This window comes from Lagenorhynchus albirostris, chromosome 2, assembly GCF_949774975.1.
Source record: "Lagenorhynchus albirostris chromosome 2, mLagAlb1.1, whole genome shotgun sequence".
Taxonomy (NCBI): domain Eukaryota; kingdom Metazoa; phylum Chordata; class Mammalia; order Artiodactyla; family Delphinidae; genus Lagenorhynchus; species Lagenorhynchus albirostris.
The window spans coordinates 80,912,695-80,935,328 of record NC_083096.1 but is presented as its reverse complement, the minus strand read 5'-3'; the positions used below and the strand labels follow the sequence as shown (position 1 = coordinate 80,935,328).

Here is a 22,634-nt window from a genome sequence, read left to right as displayed (position 1 = left end):
TATCATGAACTTGCACAATTGCGTCAGCACAGTTAGGACGTGAACCCAGCTCTCTGGATTCCATACACTTCACCATACCATACTGGTCATTCTGTGATTGATGAGGCTATACTGCCCTACTGGCCACAGATGAGGCAAGGCTTCAATATTCTTTGATTACAAATGGATACCTTTAGGAGATGTGTCTAGCCCTTGTTTGACAACCCCCGTTTACTCACAATGGACCAAGGCAGGCCCCAAACAGCCATGGAGGTCCAATGTGACTCTGCCCCCAAATCCATGTTTCATTCTAGCAGGAAGAGACACCCAGCTCAAGCTGGGCCAATGAGATTATCTCACTGAGACGTTGGAACATGAACTGTGTGACCTATGGTCTGCATGTGGCCCTTACTTCCTGCTCATCCCCCCAAAGCCACATTGTTCAATTCTCACTTGGCATCTGTAAGATACTTCTGTGTGCTTTCACAAAATTCTTTCTGCTTGTCTGTTTTGTAGTTGTTGTTTGCTTGTTTGTTGATGATTCTTTTAGCTAGTCAAGGTGGTTTCTGTGACTTGAAACCCAAAAAAACTCACTGAAGATCACAGGTATCAAAAGCATCAAAAGTGATTCTGGGTAGTGTATTGCACTTTAAGTACTTAGTGAGTGAGAAACCACAATTATAACCAGCAAGTTGTAAAGCATCCCTCTATCCACACACTCATCCAAACTCCAACCTACCAACCCAGACTATATTATGAATGAGTTGTGGATTCTTATTCTAGAACTCGAGAGTCTATTCATAATGACTGATTGAATGAATCCTTTCACCCAGGCTCCTGGTACATGCCAGGTCTTTCTCCACCCATTACAGGCCAAGACCTCTTTATGTTGCCTGCATCTCTTTGCTTTAATACTCCAAACAGCCACAGGAATGGATCTGGCAGTTCTCTGAGAGAACCAGGGCCTTCCCTCTCTATGCTGCCTGCACACCACTGTTATTCACTGCTTGCCTTTCTCACTGACAGCTACTTTCACCTTGACTTCTCTCTCCTCCCCAGGGAACACACCTGACTCAACCTGGCATTATTATATAATCCCAGAGAAAACAAAGTGCTTGCCAGCCCACCACTCACCCAGGTGTTCAGTACATTTGTTGTAACGGGAACAACAACAAAGCCTAAAACAGCCCCACCATTCTAAAGGCATCCATTCAATCGCTTGTAAATCTCTCAAATTTCTTTCCGTACTGCAATTTCTCATGTCGGGGGACCAGCCCGGAAGCAAATTGCTTTTGGAAGGTTTCACAAAGATCTATTCAGCTCTTTTACTGAGTTATCTAAACGTGGGGAGGGGGAAGGCATTTTCAACTGGGAAGGCATGGGATGTTTCTCGTATGCTTGAGCAACTCAAAAAGGACTTTGTTTTCAAACTTGGCATGTACGGGTTCCTGGATGAAGACCAGGCCTTTGACAAGTTTGAAGAAATGGATTTGGAAATAACAAGATGAAATGAGGGCAGCTAACCTCCTCCCCCACCTCTGCCCCCTACATAGGCCATTTTCCTTAAATGGAAAATGAGTTCTCAATAAATCACTCCCCGTATTGGCAGGTTCCCTTCTAACAAAGGCACACACTAGTTAATCTTCCACTAATACATTTTCCTTTGATCGGAGACACAGAACTTCTCTGTCCATTAACCACAGTTGTGACCATAATTATTCCTCGAATAAATAAAACAGGATCTACTGAAACCTGTGAAATGCTGCTGCCTGAGAAAACAATTCAACATTTCCCCAGCAAGGAGCAGCATGCCCTCACGACTAACGAGCAGTCATTCAACTGGAGTCAGGAAACAGCAAGGAACTTGGGATGGGAAATGGCAGCTCTGCATTCTAACTGACAATGGAACGTGTTGCAAAGTCTCTCCTCTCCTTTAGATTCCCCGCCCCCCAGATGGCCAAGGCCCACCAGAGAAAAATACCAGGAGAAAATTGTCACATTAAAAATACTGGACTCTGGGCTTCCCTGGTGGCGCAGTGGTTGAGAGTCCGCCTGCCGATGCAGGGGATGCGGGTTTGTGCCCCGGCCCGGGAAGATCCCACATGCCGCAAAGTGGCTGGGCCCGTGAGCCCTGTCCTCTGGGCCTGCGCGTCTGGAGCCTGTGCTCCGCAACGGGAGAGGCCGCGGCAGTGAGAGGCCCGCGTACCGCAGAAAAAAAAAAAAAAAAAAAAATACTGGACTCTGAAACAGAGGAAAAACTATTGGAAGAACTGGAGGCAGGGAGGGAGGACCAACTTCATTAATCTGATTGAGGTGGAGGTTAAAGAAACAAAGACGATCAAATCAAGCCACAAAGGCAAGATGGCTTTCAATTTTAAATAATAATTTCAATTTTTTGAAGTGGTGTGCCTCCTTTTAATGAAAAACACACACATAAAGCCATCAGCTTTGCAAAGCTATTGTCTCTCATTCCTCTACTGGCTAGAGCCATCTGCCTCTGAGACACTTCTGGCCATGGCTTTGGCTGAGCTTCTCAGAATCAAGACTGTTTTTTAGGTATCTACGCATATGCCAAGAACGCCTGAGACATCTGCATAAATTGTTTCTGAAAAACAGTGAAAACTCCAAAGGAAATACGGTGTGGGCTTACCTGATGTGCCTGGCTGGCAGTTGCACTGGTAACCATTTACCAGGTCGATGCAGCGACCCTCATTCAAGCAAGGGCTGCTGTAACATTCATCTATCTGGTCGCTGCAGATGGCGCCCATATACCCTGGATTGCAGACGCAGGTGTAGGAATCAATCCCATCCTGACACTGGCCATGGTGGCAAGGATCGGGGTCACAGTTGTCAATGTTCTCCTCACACAACACACCAGTGAATCCTTGGAAGAAATTGTACCAAAGATGCTTAAAAACCAAGGCAGATGTTGCATACCTGAACATAAATGTAGCCGGCATCCACTTATCCTACACATCCCAAGTCTTAAACAATTCATACTGCAGGCAATGAGCAGTTGGAACTGACTATTTGCATTGATTTATAAGGCAAGCCTAGAGAGTTTTGCTTAAAATAAAGTTTTTCAAGTCAAATTTGTAGAATTCAAATAGCTTTTTCTAAATAATAATTTCATTGCAGAGACGCTTTAACTGCATCTTAATTTAATATTGGACTTCAGTGGGGAATAGCTCTCAATATTTTTCCTTAATATATTTACCTCTATATTCCTTTCCTCCCAAACCCAACTGCATATACAGGTACTATATTAATGGTTTCATGTACCTTATCTTCCCAATTCTGACCTGAGAGGACAGAGAACTTTTCTCTGTTCCTCTCAACCTCCCAGGGATCTATGCATATACAGTAAGCTTTTAATAAATACTTGTTAAATAAAATGAATGAACAAGTTATGACAGTTAAAAGAAAAGGGACAAATAAAAGTTCCTTTATTCAACATTAAATCCTTTTAAAAGACTCTAGAAGGGCTCTCCTCCCGTTTAAACATGAGTTCAAGCTTTGTAAATTCTCTCCAGTGAAGGTTATTCTCCACAAGAATAATCTGGCCAGAGGAAGACAAAACCTGAAACCTCTCCAACCAGAAACAAACGTTTGTGAAAAGAGAAGAAAATTAAGTGGACCATCTGACAGGGCCCTCTCCAAGTAGGCCTAACAAGTGGTAATGTTCCAATACTACTGAAATAGTAATTCTCTGTGTTTATTGTTATGACTTAGTTTGCTTTTCTGTGATCACAAAAAAAATCATGCACATGATGCTTAAAATCCTTTAAGACTCCATCTTCTAAAAGAAGAAAAAATATCTTGAATTATATTCATAACTCCTTTCTTAAACAGATGAAAAAAGAAACTGGGAATTCATGTTTGCTACTAATTTCTAGTCCTCTTCTACACAATGATGGTCTGTGCAGAAGCAAATGTGTAATAAGGGACATTTGGCTTATTCAAATCTACTCCCCAATTAGAAATGTCGCCACAGATCAGAAATGTAGAATATTTGTAAACATTCTTTTTGACCCTAGTAGCAGAAGTCAGGAAAGAGGACCCAAACTTTCCCAGACAGGGCTCCCTCCCCCGTTCAAATACACATCCAACTCTCAAAGCATCAGTCATCTTTTATGCAGAAAACCTCTGCACTTGCACACCACTGCCCCCAGATTTCTGGGCCTTTGTTCGATCACTTGCCTCAAGAAACACAGAGACAGGTCTCCTGCTGAGAAGCCCCAGTGAAAAATAGCTTTCACCTGGAACTCTTCCCTTTTCCAAAGGAGTAGGTCAAGCCAGCTGGAAACTCACCGTTGCCAAAATCTGCCCAAGAAAGACAGGGGCACCAAATGGAAATGTCCAGGCCAGGCCACGACTGTGGTGAAGGAGGCAGGTGTTGTAGAGGAAACAGTGAGAGAGCAGCAAGAAAGAGGCTTGGAAGAAGCTCTTTCTAAACCCAGAGCAGCCCATGCTAGTGGACTGGCCTGGCAGGGCAGCTAGAAGAGGACGGTCTCCTGTTTTGTTCAGGCAGACCTACCAGGGGAATAAGAAGTGAAAAATTCTTACCTGTGGCACACTGGCATTCATAACCATTTGGGTGATCTATACACTTTGCCCCATTCAGACATGGAGTACTGGAACAGTCGTCAATATCGATCTGGCAAACTGGCCCAGTGAAACCTGAAAAGGGTACAGCGATGACACAAGTCAAAGGGTTACCCTATGCCTTCCTTACTATGAGAATGATGCCCAAAGAGAACTGGGTTGTTATTGGCAGGGTTTATACCCATGGGTCAGCAAATGTAGAATTATTCTACCCAACAGGTAACTAGGATAACTGGGTTAGGCTCAGGGCATCAGAGGTACCTGTGTGTCCCTCTACCTTTTTCTTCCCACCACAGAGTTCACTTCTAGTTAAAGTAGGGACTGAATGGTTATAGGCAGAGCCCCCTAACAAGTGAATGTAGCTTCAGAAGAACTGGGACCTCCTCTCTAAAGAAACAAGAGAGGCTATAGACTCTGGCAGAAAATTTAGCACGTTTTCAACAACAGCTTTGGGGAGCCAAAGGAGAGACACAGCATTCTCTGCAAAGAATCGCCTTGTGCTGTTTCTGTACCCATGGGCGAAATGTCTAAAAATAATCATCTCACAGAAAGGTTTCAAGAATATGACCCACAGGAAAAAATAAAATCCTGAATAACCTAGAACTAAGGCTTCCGTGAGGTATGAACTTTCCCAAATGTACACACAGACAGAGAGGTCATGGGTCATTCAGAATAGACTTGGACTTCTGGCCACAAAGGATTTGGAAGATACACTGGCTGAAACAAATCCCCCATTTCTGTACACACACACTCCTATCCTGAAGCACTCACTTTAATGACTTCCTCATGTACAGCCCACACACGTTCTCTCCCTCCTCCCGTCCCTGTGGTCAGCCAGCTTTATGCTTTCAAAGAAAACGGGGGCAGGTGGTGGGCATTTACCAGGCGGACACAGACACTGGAAGCGATTGACTTTATCCACACACTGTCCATTGTTCACGCAAGGGTTGCTCTGACATTCATTTATCTCCAATTCACAATGCACACCTTTGAAACCTGGACAAAATGGACCACACAAGTGGCTTAGAAAAAGACAAAGGCATGTTCTAGCCAAGAAAGCACAAAGTTGCAAAGATGACTATATCCTCTATGAGTATGAACATTTCTGCAGAGGGAAAAGAGGACTCTGCTATGATTGGAAACAGTCACTGTAAGCAACAGCCAGACAGGGGAATATTCTGGGATATCCATGCCTCTGTGGAGAGGGGGAAGAGGTCACCTCCAAAGACCTTGCTAAGACCTAGCATGCCAACAAAGACCGAACCACATTCTCTGATCAGTCCAGGCTTTGCTTTCAGGACAGTGCCAGGCCCACAGGGTCCCCAGTCCAAGTTCCTAAAGACCAGCTGAGTCAGAGACGCTGTTGCTCTCAGGGTGCAAGTAAAGGTCAGGAAGGCCTGCCAAGGCTAGAGAGGCCAGCACCCTCAATCAGGCAAAGCAGCCACTGACAGCCGTCATTGTTAAGCTGGGTTTAGCGGTGCTGTCTGAGGATTCAAGCAATGGTCTCTGCAGAAGAGTTCCAGAGTATAACAAAGCATGTGTATCTCACTATGAGGTAAATGGCAAGAGCCTATACAATTATGGGTAAAATTATTTTCTATAAATGGAATGGTATGCTATTTGTAACATATCAGGGGGTAAGGAAAGCTTGCTATTTAAAGAATTTTTATGATAAATCCTTTATTAAATCAAAGTATACTTGCATTTTAAAAATCTTCTGAATTTTTCTCTCACATGTATCTGGGTTTTGACATAATGGGATTGCTTTTCATAGCTCTAAGAATTCTAAGATGGCCTTACTCCTTAAGGGTCCCCTTGGCGGGGGATTAAATGGTAACAGAGCTTATGGAATTGCCACGCTATACTGAGTGCTCTGCCTAAGAGAAGCACAGGGCAGTGCCTCCTGTCTAGATCCCACACACTGATGGCCCATGTACCTGGCATGCACAGACATGTGAAGCCTCCAATCTTATCCAGACAGGTGGCATCATTCTTGCAGGGGTCTGAATGGCACTCGTTGATGTCCATCTCGCAACGAGGCCCTGCATAGCCCTTCAGACACTCACAGTGGAAGGCACCATCTGTGTTCACACATTTTCCCGCATGCTCACAAGGATTGCTATTGGCTGGAAGACACAAGCACCAATCACCAGGATCAGAGCACTTGATGGGGCTTCCACAAACGTGGACTACAGAAGTGGGTCAGATTATTAGCATTAGGGCCAGGTCTTTAATAATCGGGTTCTCAATTTCCTATTTTCTTCTAATCAGTCAATCAATAAGCAAGTAAGTAAATAAATAAACAAGATGAAGGAAGGAAGGAGGGAGGGAGGGAGGGAGGGAAGGAAGGTAGGAAGGGAGGAAATAAGGAAAGAAAGACAAATCAGGACAACCTCAACTCTTGTGAGTCTCTACTGTTCTTATGCCCAAACTGTCACTAAGGTAGGGCTTTATGTTAAGAGTCAAGTACAAACCTTCTATATATTTCAGTTCCCAGAATAGAATATATGGTTACACTGAAAGGTTAGCTGTGAACAGTGGGCATGTAACAGGTGAGATCCGAGGTTTGGGTGAAACATGCTCGTAGAGTAAAATGCGCTTCAGCTTAAATGCTTGCTAAGCTCGACAGACACCATGAGGAATCGGAAAGGTTCTGTGTACTCACCCATGGCACACTCATCCACATCTTCTGTACAGTCACCCCCTTTGTAGCCTTGTGGACAGGTGCAAATATACTGCCCGTTCAGAGGGTTGGTGTCACACAGTGCCCCCTTGTGGCAGGGGTTGCTGATGCATGCATCGTCCAGATGACATAAGAGACCTATCACAGGGTGGGGTAAGGAGAAGACAGAGAAAATGTCCCTTACTTGGGGAACAGTTTTCTCTTTCATGGAGGAGGGAAAACCTTATGACTGGCACATCAAAATCCAATATGAAGATTTAGAGGCAATTTCCTGACCCAATCTTAGGGACATGCTGCAGGCAGCAGCAAAGCAAGGAGCTTCTGCAGACAACCCTGATAGCCTGACCCTGAGCCCTTACCTGGACCCCTCCCCAAGGGTAGATAAAGTGAGGCCATAAAGTGAGATGGTTAGATGATGGAGACAGGAAAAGGGAGATATACTTCCCATTGTGCTGTCATGTTTAGTTAACAAATAAAAATAGAGGACTCCCAGTTCAATTTGAATTTCAGAGAAACAACAAATAATTATTTACTATATGTCCCAAACAATACATACATCCTATATTTTATTAGGCAACCTACTTTCTTTCCCAAGATCATGCTACCTGATCATCTTGGGGCCACCTGCATTTCACGAGCCTCAGAAGAAAAAACCAGCTGAACGTCATCAGCCTATACTCGGGCAGCTTTTTAATAGTGTCAACATTCCTGGCTCAAGTGCCCTCAGGACTCTGAAGATATTACTAGGCCCCATGTTCTGCAGAGTTCACATGGGAACTGGATTTTCCAGTCTGAAATTAGCTTAAGAAGAGGTGACTAAGGCTTCTTCTACAAAGCTGGAGGTGGGGCTTTCGGAAAGGCATAGATATAAGAACATTTCAAAACTGCTAGGCACCAAGTTCTCTCACTAAGCAATCTCCTTCCATCACATTCCTCCCTTCACTGCTCTATTCCTAGAACCAGAAGCTGTTAAACTGAAAGGCTAGAGCAAGGTTAACTTTGCAGTCGGTAAAAACCTTCCCTTAGAGGACAATATGGAGAGCTGGAATGCACTTGTTTCCCTCTTGCCAGCTTTTTCTGAGTAAATGGATTATTTCTTCTTAAAATTAACTGCCTACATCCATTTGTGAGTAATTTTGTCTTAATTTCTGAGAAATTCATCTTAATTTCGGAGTTGCCTTTCAGCTTAAAATCTTAAGGAGGGCTATAGATGTTCCCAAGGCAAAAGTTGCTAACTTTCATTTTGGAGGGATGAAAAACTGAGGTACACAGAGTTGAGAGCCAAAAGTCCTAAGGAAGAAAACTAATTTCACAGCACTTTGGCTAATTACATTTCCAGAAGAACAGCTTTGAGAGGCATGTTCCTACAGATGGAAATTAAAAGGACATACCCCAAAAGGGAAGAAAGAGAAGGAGGCAGAAATCCCGACGGCTCACCAGCCCTTTCCCTCATTTCCAGCTCTGTTCTTCCGCTGGCCTTACCCGCCTTTCCTTCTGGGCACATGCAAGAGAAGGAGGCCACACGATCAATGCAGGTGGAGCCTGGAGTGCAGGAGGCGAAGGCGCAGTCATCAATGTTCTCACTGCAGTCATCTCCACTCCAGCCATTAACACACACACAGCCATAGCCCCCATTGCGGTTGGTACAGGTGCCCCCGTTCTGACAGGCATTGGGTTGCAGCAGGCACTCATCCACATCCTCTGTGCAGAACTGTCCTTTGGGGGGAAAAGCGCCTTTGATTAGGGTTCCTAAGTCTCAGAGGATTAGTACCATACCAGCCCCCACACACTCTTCACCCTCAGGTGACCTGCCTGAAATTGAGGCAAAATTAACTCACAGCAGACCAGGTCCTCACATGAATTTTAAGGCCACCTTGAGACATCCATATAGTTATTCCAGGCAAATAATTTACAGAATGCAAGTTGCCATCCCTAGAAACTCTGACACCATGAAATCTAGCCAACCTATCAAAGAGAAAATTGAGTCTTCTAAGATCCTTAAATCTGATTTGGTTAAATCCCTGGGACAATGAATACATAAGTGAGAAGAGCAAGGAGAGAAGAGTCTAAGAGATGAGTAAGGACAAGAATAATGAGAAGCAACCTAAAAATCAAAGCTTTAGGGCTACTGTTCTATATCTTGACCGTATCAATGTCAACATCCTGTTTATGCTGCTGGATAGTAGTTCTGCAGGGCGATGTTACCATTGGGGAAGACTTGGTTAAGGGTAAACAGTATCTCTCTGTTAATTCTTATAACTTTGTGTGAAACTATAATTATCTCAAAATAAAAGGTTTAATTAAAAATAATGGTAGGGCTTCCCTGGTGGCGCAGTGGTTGGGAGTCCACCTGCCGATGCAGGGGACACGGGTTCGTGCCCCGGTCCGGGAGGATCCCACATGCCACAGAGCGGCTGGGCCCGTGAGCCATGGCCGCTGAGCCTGCGTGTCCGGAGCCTATGCTCCGCAACGGGAGAGACAGCAACAGTGAGAGGCCCGCGTACCACAAAAAAAAAAAAAAAGAAAGAAAGAAAGAATAATTTAAAAATAATAATAATAATGGTAAGGGCAAGCAAGGGTAGAGAGAAGAAATGAAGGAACTAAGGACAATAAGAGCCATGGTAAAATATGAATGTGAAAGGCAAAGCCAAGAAGATGAGACTGGAGCAAATACTGGATTAGTGGAATAAGATGTGGGAAGCCGACCTAATGTAGTAGAAGATGGAAAAGGATCAGTTTGTTCTGCCTAAAAAAGCAAACTGAAGGATGATAATACGACCACTTCTGAATGGACTGCAGGTCACTATGAGAGCAAGGATGGGGGACTATGGCAAAGGCTCTTAGGCCCAGTGACAATCGACTTATAAGCAAGGAAGTTGTGATTAGCAAGCATTTAGTGCCAGGCCACCTGAGTTGTAAAACAAACTGATGAATCTTTCTTATCAGAGGTCTTTTAATACCAGTTTAGGGAGCTACCAAAGGGAATGAATATTCAGGTCATATGAATTCTCTAAAACAGAACATGACAAGTGGCTAAAACCCAAAAAACCTCAAGGTGTCCTTAATTCTTTCTCTGTAAAAAACTCACTGGATAACTCAAAAAGGCACTCTGAGGAAGAGGCCTCTTCATGACAAAGCACAGGACTTTTATACTCAGAAAATGCCAAGGCTATACCTAGTCCCCAGATAACAATTCAACTTGGCTCAAGTATTTCCAGAGTCTGCAAAGTGCCCAACTGTGTAGCCATCACTGCTAACAGAAGCTAGCTGTGTCTGATCCAGCCTAACTGACAACCTATTCTTTACTCCTATCTAACCTATACATCCATTATTACAGAACCAACATCATTCTATTGCACTTCTTTGATCGCACAGCAATCTCCCATCACTTGGCTGCAAGCAACCTCAGTTCAGGGATATTTTTTGTATTCCCAGCTAAGATCCCTCTACCTAAGATGGCAGAATGGGTGTGTGGGCATCTCTGGAACTCTGCGCTCAGGACCCTCTTCTGTGCTGCTCTCCTCGCCCCACTTCATCCACATAATTCTTGAAGGAGCCGCCATGTCTTTACATGATCATGCATGCCTTCCTGGTCACAGCTGACTGATCCAGGATGGACATCTTATACAAACTGTCACTGTGTCTCTTTTCCAAACTTTTGGACTAGAGACCCTCTACCACATGGACCAAAAGAATAACATGACCAGTCTACACACAAAATGATAACAGTGAATCAGAAGTACACAAGAAAAGAAAAATAGAATCTGGGGGCATTCAAGTTACTGGTTCCAATTGTTCCCAAAGACCGACTCTTCATAACTCCATTCAAGAGCACAGCCATTCTGAGAGATGTCCCTTCCAACAGGTTTCCCTAATTTCAGATGGGCATCTGTCAATTGCAACCTGCAGTATTAACTAATACAAAGTGAGTGAGTGAGTGAGTGAGGGCAGGAGCAATCACTTCCCCAGGGGAGACGATGTCATTTAGTATAGAAAGCTCTGCTCCCCTACTTTACTGGCAGAAATGCTACCTCAGATTAAAGACAAGTGTGTAATTAAGATGCAGGTGGGATTTAGAAATGAAAACATAACCAAGAAGCAGGTGAAGAGTTTCTGTAACCTGGAAATTACTGAGAGTCTTGTCTCTCACACCTATGACTCAAGTAGCGTGCTATCGTCAAACCAAACTGACTTGCTGAATGTGAGAAATTTGGATGTTATTTTTCTTTCTTATTGGCTCTGTGATAATTCTGAGTATGAGACACTGTGATTTTAAAACATCTCATATGTATTTCGTATGCATTATAATACCCAGACACTTAAATATTGTAGTAAGACAGACTAGGTTAATGAAACAATGCTTGGAATGAAAGTTTTGTTCTCTTGGGAAAGGAAACCAAGAGTCACTGATTGCGTACTATGAACCAGGCATTGTGCTTGAGTTGTCACAATCATTATCTCATTTATAGTTAAGGAAACGGGCTCAGAGAAGTAAAATAACTTGCCCGTTGTGAGGCAGGGAGAGCTGGGATTTAAACTAGAGCTGCTGACTCTCAAATTCGTAACAAAGACTTGAGGTGTGAATCTCACCATATCAAAACAATCTCTGTGCATCTCAGTCTTCCCAAGCACACAAAGGCATGGGGAAGGAGACAGGACAGGAAAGGTGAAGATTAAAACCATGACACGCACCATCAAATTACTGGGGAAAATTATGACTTCAAATTACTGTCCAAAAAATCAAATGTATTTTTTTAGTACAGTTGACTGTTTTTCTAATGAGGTTGATTTTTGAAGGTTAGATACCTTCATCAAATACCTTAGGTGTTTGGTGTTAGATACTGTTAGAGAAATCAAATCTACAGTCAAGAGAATACTGGCTTATAAATAATCTTTTCTAGAATGGATCATTTTTCTCTAAGGTTCAGGCACATTTCTCCAGAACAAAACCCTTCCCAGGCATATTTATGCCAGAATTTTCTCCTCATTCCAATTCTAGCAACCAGTCATTACATTCAGAATATAAAAACAGTAACCAGGGTGCCACTAAATTGCTTGTTCCAAAATTCCCAGTGGAAAGTCTGCCAACATACTGTACTTCCTTCATGTCACCACCCCTCTTGGCAAAGGAGGAAACCAATGCAGAAGCCTAAAAATAAGAAACGTGAGGCTCAGAAAGGTTAGGTAACGACCAACCCCACTATCCCCACCCAGAGTCATACACTGGTAAGTCAGAGCACTATCATTCAAACTCAGATCAATTTGACTCCAAAACTACTGTTCTTTCTACTGCAGCACAGTTAACTATCCAGCCCTGGGTTTGGTCCACAAGATCTACAGACCAAGTCCCTGATCCTAGGCTCTTAAAGCACACAGAGAAGGCATGGGAGCATGAGACAATAAAAGAAGACCCTTGGTAGAAATGAATAAAGACAAAAAGTCACTAAGTATTGGAATAGGAAAGTTTCTTGGAGATCTACTAGAAGGGCTGAGTCCATTGCCTGAGGTCATTCAGCTTTCCCCACTACTCCATGGAAAGGAAGCGTCAGCCTGGGCTGGAGGAAGAAGGCTTACTCAGGTTGGTAGGGTTAGGCCTTGAAGACGTCAAAATGACTGGAGTCTATTCTTAGTTGGGGATTGAAATGAGAAAAGGCTGGAGACCATGTGAGGCTTTGAATTCTAACATGAATTCTGAACTTGATACAGCAAGCAAAGGGAAGTTATTGCAGGCTCTCAGGTGGGGGAAGGTATGATCAAAGTTGCATGTGAACATTAGTCTCCCAGTAGAATACAGGAGGGACTAAAAGCAAATGACTTTCTTTTAGTAGGGAGGGAAGGAGAAAGCACTAAGTTAGGAGCTACCTAGCATATAAAAGCCTCTGGTGAAAAGCGAGAGCTGCGTTCTTTCCATGCCCTGCCTAGCTACTACACCTCCAACCCAAACAAGTCTCAGCCTGTGTTGGCACACAAACTCTGCTGGTGGACTCCCAAAATATGTTGCACAAAGCTCGGTGAGGCAAGTTTTTGAGGGCATCAATGATCCCTCTTACTAATTTCACCTGCCAGGTATTGCAGGCTACTGGCATCTGACATTGGGACTAAAGCAGGGGGCTAGTAGGCTTTTCCCATCTCCTATTAGAAAGGAAACCACTTGTTTCTAGAAACTACTTTCTCTATTGCCACTATGAGTCTGTACTAACTTGGTATGAAATGCTACACTACCAAACCCTTGGCTGACCCCTTAAACACTTAGAGCCACCTGTATGTACTGATAATTCTCTGATAGCTTTTGTTTCATAAATCTATCTCAAATCTCTATCTTTCCTTCATATATTTTACTCTATAGCCACAATGGCTTACTGTTGGCTCCTTTCCTACCTCAGAGCCTCTGCATAACCTGTTCTCTTCACCTCAAATATCCTTCTTCCTCTTATTCATATGGCTAATTAATATTTCATACCTTGACCTTCCTTATAATGTAAGTAGACCTCCAAGCTCACACTCCTCATTTTTCTCCTTCATTGCACCTACTCCATTCAGTCTGTCTTATCATTTATCAAATGGTGTCATTTTATATTCATTTGTGTTTTGCAGTTTCTGTCTCTGTTAGACTATAAGCTCCATGACAGCAAGGACTTTGTTGGCCATTCACCTCGGTTTACATGTCAGGCACTGTACCAGACACTTAGCGTCAGTGGTGAAACAGACCTTAGATTCAACCTAATGTGCTCATTTTACAGACAAAACTAGGACCAGAGAGGTACAGTGACTTGTCCACATTTACACAGCTAGTTGGAAGAAGAATTAGAAATAGACAAAATTAAAAACGGAAATCAAGTGCTGAAAAGGACATTGGGGTGTGAGATCACAACACTTCAAGTTAGTCTTCAAAATGACTGTTGAGGGAAAGGGCAGGGTTGAGAAACGTATGGGAAGAGCAAGATGCCTAAGCAGTGCTACAAATGAAGATAATACAACTAAGAACAAGTATGCTATTTTATATATAGTAGTGTATATATGTTAATCCAGCCTCCTAGTTTACCCCTCCCCCCACCCCCCTTTCCCTTTGGTAACCTTAAGTTTGTTTTCTATGTCTGTTTTGTAAATAAGTTCATTTCTATGTTTTTTTAGATCCTACATATAATTGATATCATATGATATTTGTCCTTCTCTGTCTGACTTACTTCACTTAGTATGATAATCTCTAGTTCCATCCATGTTGCTGCAAATGGCATTATTTCATTCTTTCCTATGGTTGAGTAATATCCCATTGTATATATGTACCACATCTTCTTTATCCATTCATCTGTCGATGGACACTTAGGTTGCTTCCATGTCTCGGCTATTGTAAATAGTGCTGCAATGAACGCTGGGGTGCATGTGTCTTTTCGAATTACGGTTTTCTCTGGATATATGGCTAGGAGTGGGATTACAGGATCATATGGTAGCTCTATTTTTAGTTTTTTAAGGAACCTTCATACTGTTCTCCACAGTGGCTGTACCAATTTACGATCCCACCAACAGTGTAGGAGGGTTCCCTTTTCTCCATACCCTCCCCAGCATTTATTATATGTAGAGTTTTTGATGACAGCCATTCTGACTGGTGTGAGGTGGTAGCTCACTGTTGTTTTGACTTGCATTCCTCTAATAATTAGTGATGTCAAGGACCTACTGTATGGCACAAAGAACTGTACTCAATATTTTGTAATAACCGATAAGGGAAGAGAATCTGAAGAATATATATATATATAAAACTGAATCTGTGCTGTACGCCTGAAACTAAAACAATATTGCAAATCAACTATACTTTGATTAAAAATAAATAAATAAAATATGACACAAATGAACCTATCTACAAAACAGAAACACACTCACACACAGAGAACAGACTTGTGGTTGCCAAGGGGGATGGGGGTGGGGAAGGGAGTCTGCGGTTAGCAGATGCAAACTATTATATATAGGATGGATAAACAACAAGGTCCTACTGTATAGCACAGGGAACTATACTCAATTATCCTATGATAAACCATAATGGAAAAGAATTTTTAAAAGAATGTATACAGGGCTTCCCTGGTGGCGCAGTGGTTGGGGGTCCGCCTGCCGATGCAGGGGATGCGGGTTCGTGCCCCGGTCTGGGAAGATCCCGCGTGCCGCGGAGCGGCTGGGCCCGTGGGCCATGACCGCTGGGCCTGCGCGTCCGGAGCCTGTGCTCTGTGGCGGGGGAAGCCACGGCAGTGAGAGGCCCGCATGCCGCAGAGGAAAAAAAAAAAGTTAAAAAGAATGTATACATATGTATAACTGAATCACTTTGCTGTACAGCAGAAATTAACACAACACTAAATCTACTATACTTCAATAAAAAAATAAATTTATTTAAAAAAGAAAAATAAGTACGTGGTACTGATTTTGTAGGAGTGGGGTCACTTTCATAATGATCTTTTCTTATTGCACCGTCCTATGGTCTTAAAAGCAAAGGATGAATGAGTAAGACTATGGGCAGTGCCTGTGTCAGAAAATATAACAGAGTGAACCCAACAGGACTGTACTGAAATGGGAACTATGACCTGGGCCTCACGAGCATCAAGTTCTAGCCATGTGAGCTTAGGACCACTAAACAGACACCATTTTATGAGCTGCAAGACATCGGGATACAAACAGTTCATTATGGTTTTCTCAGCACACCACAAACAAATCACCAATCTGACTTGGAGTTACAAGTGACTGGGAAACAAGAGGAGGAAGGGGAAAAAAGGAAAGAAAAGAAATGGTCGCTGAGCCTTAGCACTTCTGGAAGAAGCCCTCCGCTCCTAGTCACCTCTCAACTTGGGCGGGGAGAACCTTTCACCACATCAACGGCCCTGCTAAGGGGCAACTCTCATTAGCAACAACAATCACCACGTGAGGAACATGTAAAAAGAGCTTGGCTGACCCCTGCCCTGACCCTGCTACCTCCTCTTCTTTGGTTAAGTCAAGAGAATTCGGTCTCCAATATACGCTTCCAGCCAGCAGTCACACGGGCTCCTGAGTTGGGGAGTTTCATCTTTTCATATCATAGCAGGGCATTCTTGTAACCTCTGTCCTACAAACCTTCTCCTCTACACACAGGAGAGTTTCCATTCCGCTCCTGAAGTGAAAGGGCAGAGGACAAGCTTGACTATTCTACAACTTCCCAGGACGAAAGATGGCTGAAACATTTTGCACAAACACTGGAGTCTACAGGGTCTGCCTAATGAGGGGCTGTGTGCATGCACTAACGTACAAGCACACACATGTATATATGAGGCTAGGGTTACAAGTGGCTAAGGGGATCCTGTAGGTGTGCGGGATACACATGCAGATGAACGCAAGAATCTCAGTGAACGTTCCCATGAATCCTAGACACCATCACCTTTTTCAGGCCTCCTCAAAAGCCTGGTTTCCCTGCATCCTGATCAATTATTTTTTTCTAAAGAGTCACCAACTTAATCTCATCGTGTACAGTGGATTCTGCCATTTGCCTGTTCAAGCCCTTTGAGGCCTTCCATTACACTTAGGATAAAATTCTAAGTCCTATCTACATTTTCTGCCTACCTCTCCAGTCTCTCCCCTTGAAATACCACTCGTGCCAGGCACTCTGGCTTTTTATTTTTATCCCTTCTCAACATGATCACAATCTTTCCCCCCTACAGGTCTTTGCACAAGCTGTTCCCTGTACCTGGAGCACTCTTAGGCTCAACCATCCCCTAGTAATTCATACCCACCGTCCACAGCTGAAAGAGACGGTACATACCTACCCCAAACTCAACTAGTTCTACCTGTTAATATGCTAATAACCTCTACTTTTCCCACTAGGTATTTATTATAGTTCAAAATCTTACAGATAATATGCTTTATGTCTGTGTTACTAGACTGTAAGTTCCATGGAGAAATGGGTGGTACCATTTACTTCATCAGTGAATCCCTAGCACTTAGCACATGCCCAGCTAATAATATTTCTTGAGAAGTAATCAAAAATATTTGTTAAACAAATTTGATCTGCTCTTGTCTTCTCTCACTTAAGTCATTCTAACCTCAAAATAATAATCATCTTTCAACTCATCTCCCTCACACCTTTAGGGTGTCTCTATCCTATTCATACTCCCAAACTTCCCATCACCCCCTTATTTACATCCCCCCATCAATACACATGCCTCTCATTCCACCCTCTTCCTTAGCTGCTGAACTCCATCTCATTGATTCCACACCAAATTCACCCTGCCTTTTGACCTGAATCCTTCAACTGTGTCTCAAGGGTGACTCTATATTGTGGGGTACCTTACTTCTTCAACTGAAACCCAAGATTGCCCTAAAGACTACATCCCATCAGCGGGCAGCCCTCCTCAGTAGAGGTCCTCCTCTTCCAGTTGCCTCCATCTGCATGAAGGTAAATAGGCAAAGAATCACTCTTTCCTTTATTTCCTAATGGTGCTACTGACTTCAGATAGTAAAAATAGACTTATTCAGCTATTTCTAGGTACTAGACACTGTGATGAGTGCTTACACTGATAGTCAAACGTAATACTATCATACAAAATTAGTCCAGATTTACAGACATAGTGCAGACCCGGTCCACACTGAAGAAAGATACTAAAGTGTCTCAGGGAAGTAAGGAGAAGAGACCCTGACAGCACCCAATAATAGCCCTGAATTTGGAGGCATGAAATTGGGCCAGGAACAAACTGGAAAATTTAATACTCCATTCATTCATTCATTCAACAAATATGTATATACTACATGCCAGGCTTGACCTGAGACTAAAATGGTAAACAAAAGAGTTGTGGATTGTACCCAGAACGTACAGACAAGTAAGGGTTTTACAACCAAATAAATAGTTATAATAGGGGTAAGAAGTGCTCTAATAGATACGTATTGCCTTAGGAACACAGAGCAGAACAGAGAAGAACTATGTTCTGCAGGTCCAGTGGGGGATGCTATGTTTCACTGGCAAGCCAAGATTATGGCCTAAAGGCAGCCTGTAGCAAGGCAGTGTGGGTTTTTTTGACAATTCACTTTCCTACAGACTACACCTTCAAACCACCTAAGGTTGCATTTACAACAAAAATTTATCATACAAATATTAACAGTAATGGCAGCATATGTCTTGATATTCTAAGATCACAATCGTCTCTTGCTTTAACTATTTCTGAGGTTCTTTTATCCATTTGTTCACTGCTGTGTGTTCCAAACCCAGAAGGATGCCCTCGTGCCAGACAGTGCACAAATCTATAAAACAGACGGAGATAAGTACATGGAGATAAGTACAACAGTAATCTCATGAACGGACTCCAAAGTATGCCACGTGATGCTACTTTAAAGTCAGAATAAGTGCATTACAGATGAATAAATTGTAAATTACTGTTAAGAAAGAGAGAGAGAGAGAGAGAGAGAGAGAGAGAGAGAGAGAGAAAGAAAGAGAGAGACTTTATATGTTAACCAGGTTGTGTAAGAATGTGTACGTATGTGAGAGGATGTGTACAAAGGGGGATGGTGGGGAGGGTACTTCAGGCAGAAGGAGGTGTATGTGTACAGGTTTGAACAGAAGGCAAAATGTGACTTATTTGAGGCAATGAAAAAAAACACTGTGTTTCAATTACAAGGCATGCATCCGTGGAGATAAGGCTGGAGAGGGAGTTATACTCAGAGCCTTGGAATTCTATCCAAAGACAAGGGGGACCTACTGAATCACTCTAGGCAAAGAAACAACACAACCCAATTTGTGTTTCAGAAAGCCCACCATGCTGCTACGGGGAGAATGGACTGAACTCCACCCCATCCTTCCAGGTCAACAGCAATTTAAAGCACTGAGGAGTCCCAGGGCTCCTGTGGCCGCCAGAGCAACAAGAAAGTCTGTGGTGCTTCTGGGGCAAATTCCGGATGCAACAGCACTAAAGAGCATCCAGCCTCAGCCACTAGAGGGGAGTGATGGAGGTCGTGTCAATGCCGGGCATTCAGACAGCTGATGCTGGCACAGAGGCTCCTCCACACAGAGAAGAAAATGGTACCACACTTCTGTCTCCCTGCCAGGAGGTCCACACTCTGGCTCTCGCACTTCCTTGGGCTGCTGGGCTGTTAAACAGTTTACATAAAGAGCCCCTCACTTCCCTGGGAGAAGAAACTAACTGTAGCAGGGGTTCCAAAGACAATCAATCTACTCTATTTATGGGCAAGCCATTACTAATGAGCAGAATGAGTAAAACAAAAAACAACCTGGAGTCCATTAGAACATTTTTCAATATAAAAGATGTAGAGGTACCACTTAAGATGTAGATGAAAAGCCTACTTGTGAAAAATGTGCACGTCCAGAAACTAGTACATTATAGAAAGAATTGGTTCTGTATTCTAAAGAATTTTATACACATGTAGGTTTTCAGAAGAAATGAAAATATAGGGCATCATACTCTGATGAAATGGGGTGGGCTGAGACAAAGGCAGAAATAGAGAGGACCTAGATGCAATGAGTAAATACTATAAGAATATAAGAATGTAAATCAACTATACTCCAATAAAAAATTTTTTTTTCAAATATAAGAATGCCATTCAAATACAAATCAGAATTGAAAATGATAAAGGACAGAACTGACAATGAAGAAAAATCATTTATGAAGGAAAAACTTAGGAAGCTCTTGTGAAATGCAAAGAAAAAAACAAGCAGATTAAAATATAGAGAGAAAAGATTTTAGCTATGAGGAAGAATGAAGACCTAGTGTAAAGGTAATAGGTGTTCCTGAAGACACAAAAACAAATGAGAAACATAATCTTTTCTGAGGTGAGAATAGAACTAAGTCTGCAGATCCAAAGGGCTCGAAAAGACTAGGAAAAAATAATAGGAAATATACCTATACCAATATTGGTTAAAGTTCTGATTTTAAAGAGGGAGGAGAGAGGTGAAAGGAGAGACAGAAAGACAGAGAGGGAGAGAGAGAATGACTGAGCAGACACTGGACTTCCCTATAATACTCATTACAAGAAGCAAAGGAACAATAACTAGGAACTTCATAACAATGTAATTTGTGACCCAAGAATTCAGTATCTATACAAAATGCCATTTGTGTATGAAGGCAACTAAATTAAAAAAATATTTTTCAAATATACAAGAGCTCTGAGGATATGCCAACATGTCACTTTTCTGTAAAAAAATTCTCAAAGATATACTCATTTGACTGAAAAAGTAAATGAAAATAAAAAACTCAGGAATGAGAAGGTTGTGATATAAATGTACTGGTAGTTAGCATAGAACAACTTATACAGAGAACTAAGCCTAAAGTGTTATAAATTGGATTTTAAAACAGTATACATAGCAATAATTTTTAAAGAACATGGGTAAGACTTTCAATTTCAGTAATAATAATACTATAATATAAATTTTAAAATCCCAGATCACATGAACAAAACCTGGAGAGTGAGGAGAAGATTAAGAGAAATATGTTCATTCCTTACCTTACAGAAAAGGATATACTTTCATTTTTGACAGAAAAAAGTAGAGAGATGAATGCAAATCCAAATTATTCTAAACATGTATATCTTTTAAAATTAAAAAAACACTAAATATAATTTAAATCATTTCACCTCTATTGTCCTCGTGGACCAACTTCCACTTCCTTGAATTACTTAAGCACATGGTTTATGTTCCTCTCATTCTGTGCTCTCCCATCTCCCATGAAATCAACATCTGGGTTGAGGACCAATAAGGTCATCTGAGCCAAGAGTTCTTACTTTTCTCAACTCAACAGACCTCCACATCCACTCATTATCACAAACAGACTCACATTCTGGATCTCATTATAAGACACTCATTGTTCCAACTCCAAGATCTCAAACTGGTACTTCCACTCTCTGAATATAACTTCCAATCTCCCTTCCCTCCCATTCCCAACAACCATTTCACTTAATTTTTCCCCACTACAACTTGAAAGAGTAAACCACTCCTAAATAACCCAGTTCACTAACCAACCCCTTTCCAGCTGCCTTAACTCTTTGTCTAGCCAAGGTCCTATGGTTAGTCACATGAATGAAGTTTCTGTCCCTAAAGCTACTGCCCTGCTGCCCCGTCTCTCTCTTTCTGTCCCCCCATTTTTTACCTGTACAAAATCTTGAATAAGTGATTTATTCCCACTCCTCCTTTTACTCCTCCCTCAATATCCACTTTTCTCTTTAATCTCTTGCAATCTGGCTTTCTTCTCTCCTTTATGGAGAGAAGATTTTAGAAGATTTCCAGTGACCTCAAAAATTCTGACTAACTCTCTGCAATTATCATTTGGATTTGAGTCTCCAGGTTGTCATTCATTCAATAACCATCATTTGTTAAAATTGGTCCTGGGAATGCCAAAATAAGTAAGGCCAGTTCCCAATTCCCCAGAGGCTGAGAGTGTATTAGGTGAGGTAATAAGCATATAAAACAGTAAGAGCAGTATAATATTGCAGGCGCTATAACAGAGGCATGTAGAGTTGAGTCAAAGGTACAATCTTAAAATGCACCCCGACTCAGTGATGCTATAATGGCAGAGCTTCTTCTGAACTCTTACACATCCCCTTCTCTCACCTTCATTCTTTGGATCCCTTTCTTCATCAATTTTCTTAAGTGTAGACTTAAGATCCAGACCCTCTGGCCTTCTCAGTTCGCACACTTTCCTTACAGACTTGAACATTTCCAAGGAAACCAAAAATAAGAGTCAAAATCTGAGTCTCTAGCCCCTACCTCCATTTTGACCTCCTAGGTCTTACTGCTGAATGTTTTCACTTGGAAAACTCACCTCAAACTCACCACCATCTCTAGCCTATTTCTTTATCTCTGTCAACAGTCCCCACATTCTCCCACTACTCAGATTTTAAAATAGAAGTTAACTCTTCTCAATCTCCCCCCTCACCCAAACGAGTGCTTAGATCAGTGGTCCCCAAACTTCTTGGCACCAGGGACCAGTTTCTTGAAATACAAATTTTCCAAGGACCAGAGGGTGGGGGAATGGTTTTGGGATGTTTCAAGCACAATACATTTATTGTGCACTTTATTTCTATTATTATTGCATTGCAATATATAATGAAATAATTATACAACTCACCATAATGCAGAATCAGTGGGAGTCCTGAACTTGTTTTCCTGCAACTAGATGGTCCCATCTGGGGATGATGGGAGACAGTGACACCCAAAGTGTGTTGCTTATGTCCAGTCTACTCCATAAGATGCAGCTTCATTGTCACTTGTCACTCACTGATAGGGTTTTGATATGAGTCTACAGGCAATTGATTTATTATGGGCTCTGTGCAGTCACACCTCTCTGCTAATGATAATCTGTATTTGCAGCCGCTCCCCAGCGTTAGCTCCCCCTCCGATCATCAGGCATTAGATTCTCAT

The 22,634-nt window shown here is 42.4% G+C and overlaps 1 protein-coding gene across 4 annotated transcripts in view; it reads right to left on the bottom strand.

Moving 5' to 3' along the window:
- The window catches only part of NOTCH2 (notch receptor 2), a 175,829-nt gene that overhangs the window by 50,408 nt on the left and 102,787 nt on the right, over nucleotides 1-22,634 (bottom strand). For 2 of the 4 annotated variants that reach the window (XM_060139208.1, XM_060139210.1), the window contains exons 6-11: nucleotides 8,750-8,983; nucleotides 7,250-7,405; nucleotides 6,522-6,710; nucleotides 5,467-5,580; nucleotides 4,546-4,659; nucleotides 2,630-2,863 (exon numbers count right to left, since the gene is read on the bottom strand). In XM_060139208.1, the coding sequence (XP_059995191.1) occupies nucleotides 2,630-2,863; nucleotides 4,546-4,659; nucleotides 5,467-5,580; nucleotides 6,522-6,710; nucleotides 7,250-7,405; nucleotides 8,750-8,983 (1,041 nt within the window). Of the gene's footprint in view, nucleotides 1-2,629; nucleotides 2,864-4,545; nucleotides 4,660-5,466; nucleotides 5,581-6,521; nucleotides 6,711-7,249; nucleotides 7,406-8,749; nucleotides 8,984-22,634 lie in introns of those variants that run through there. The other 2 variants (XM_060139209.1, XM_060139211.1) reach the window with 2 other exon arrangements.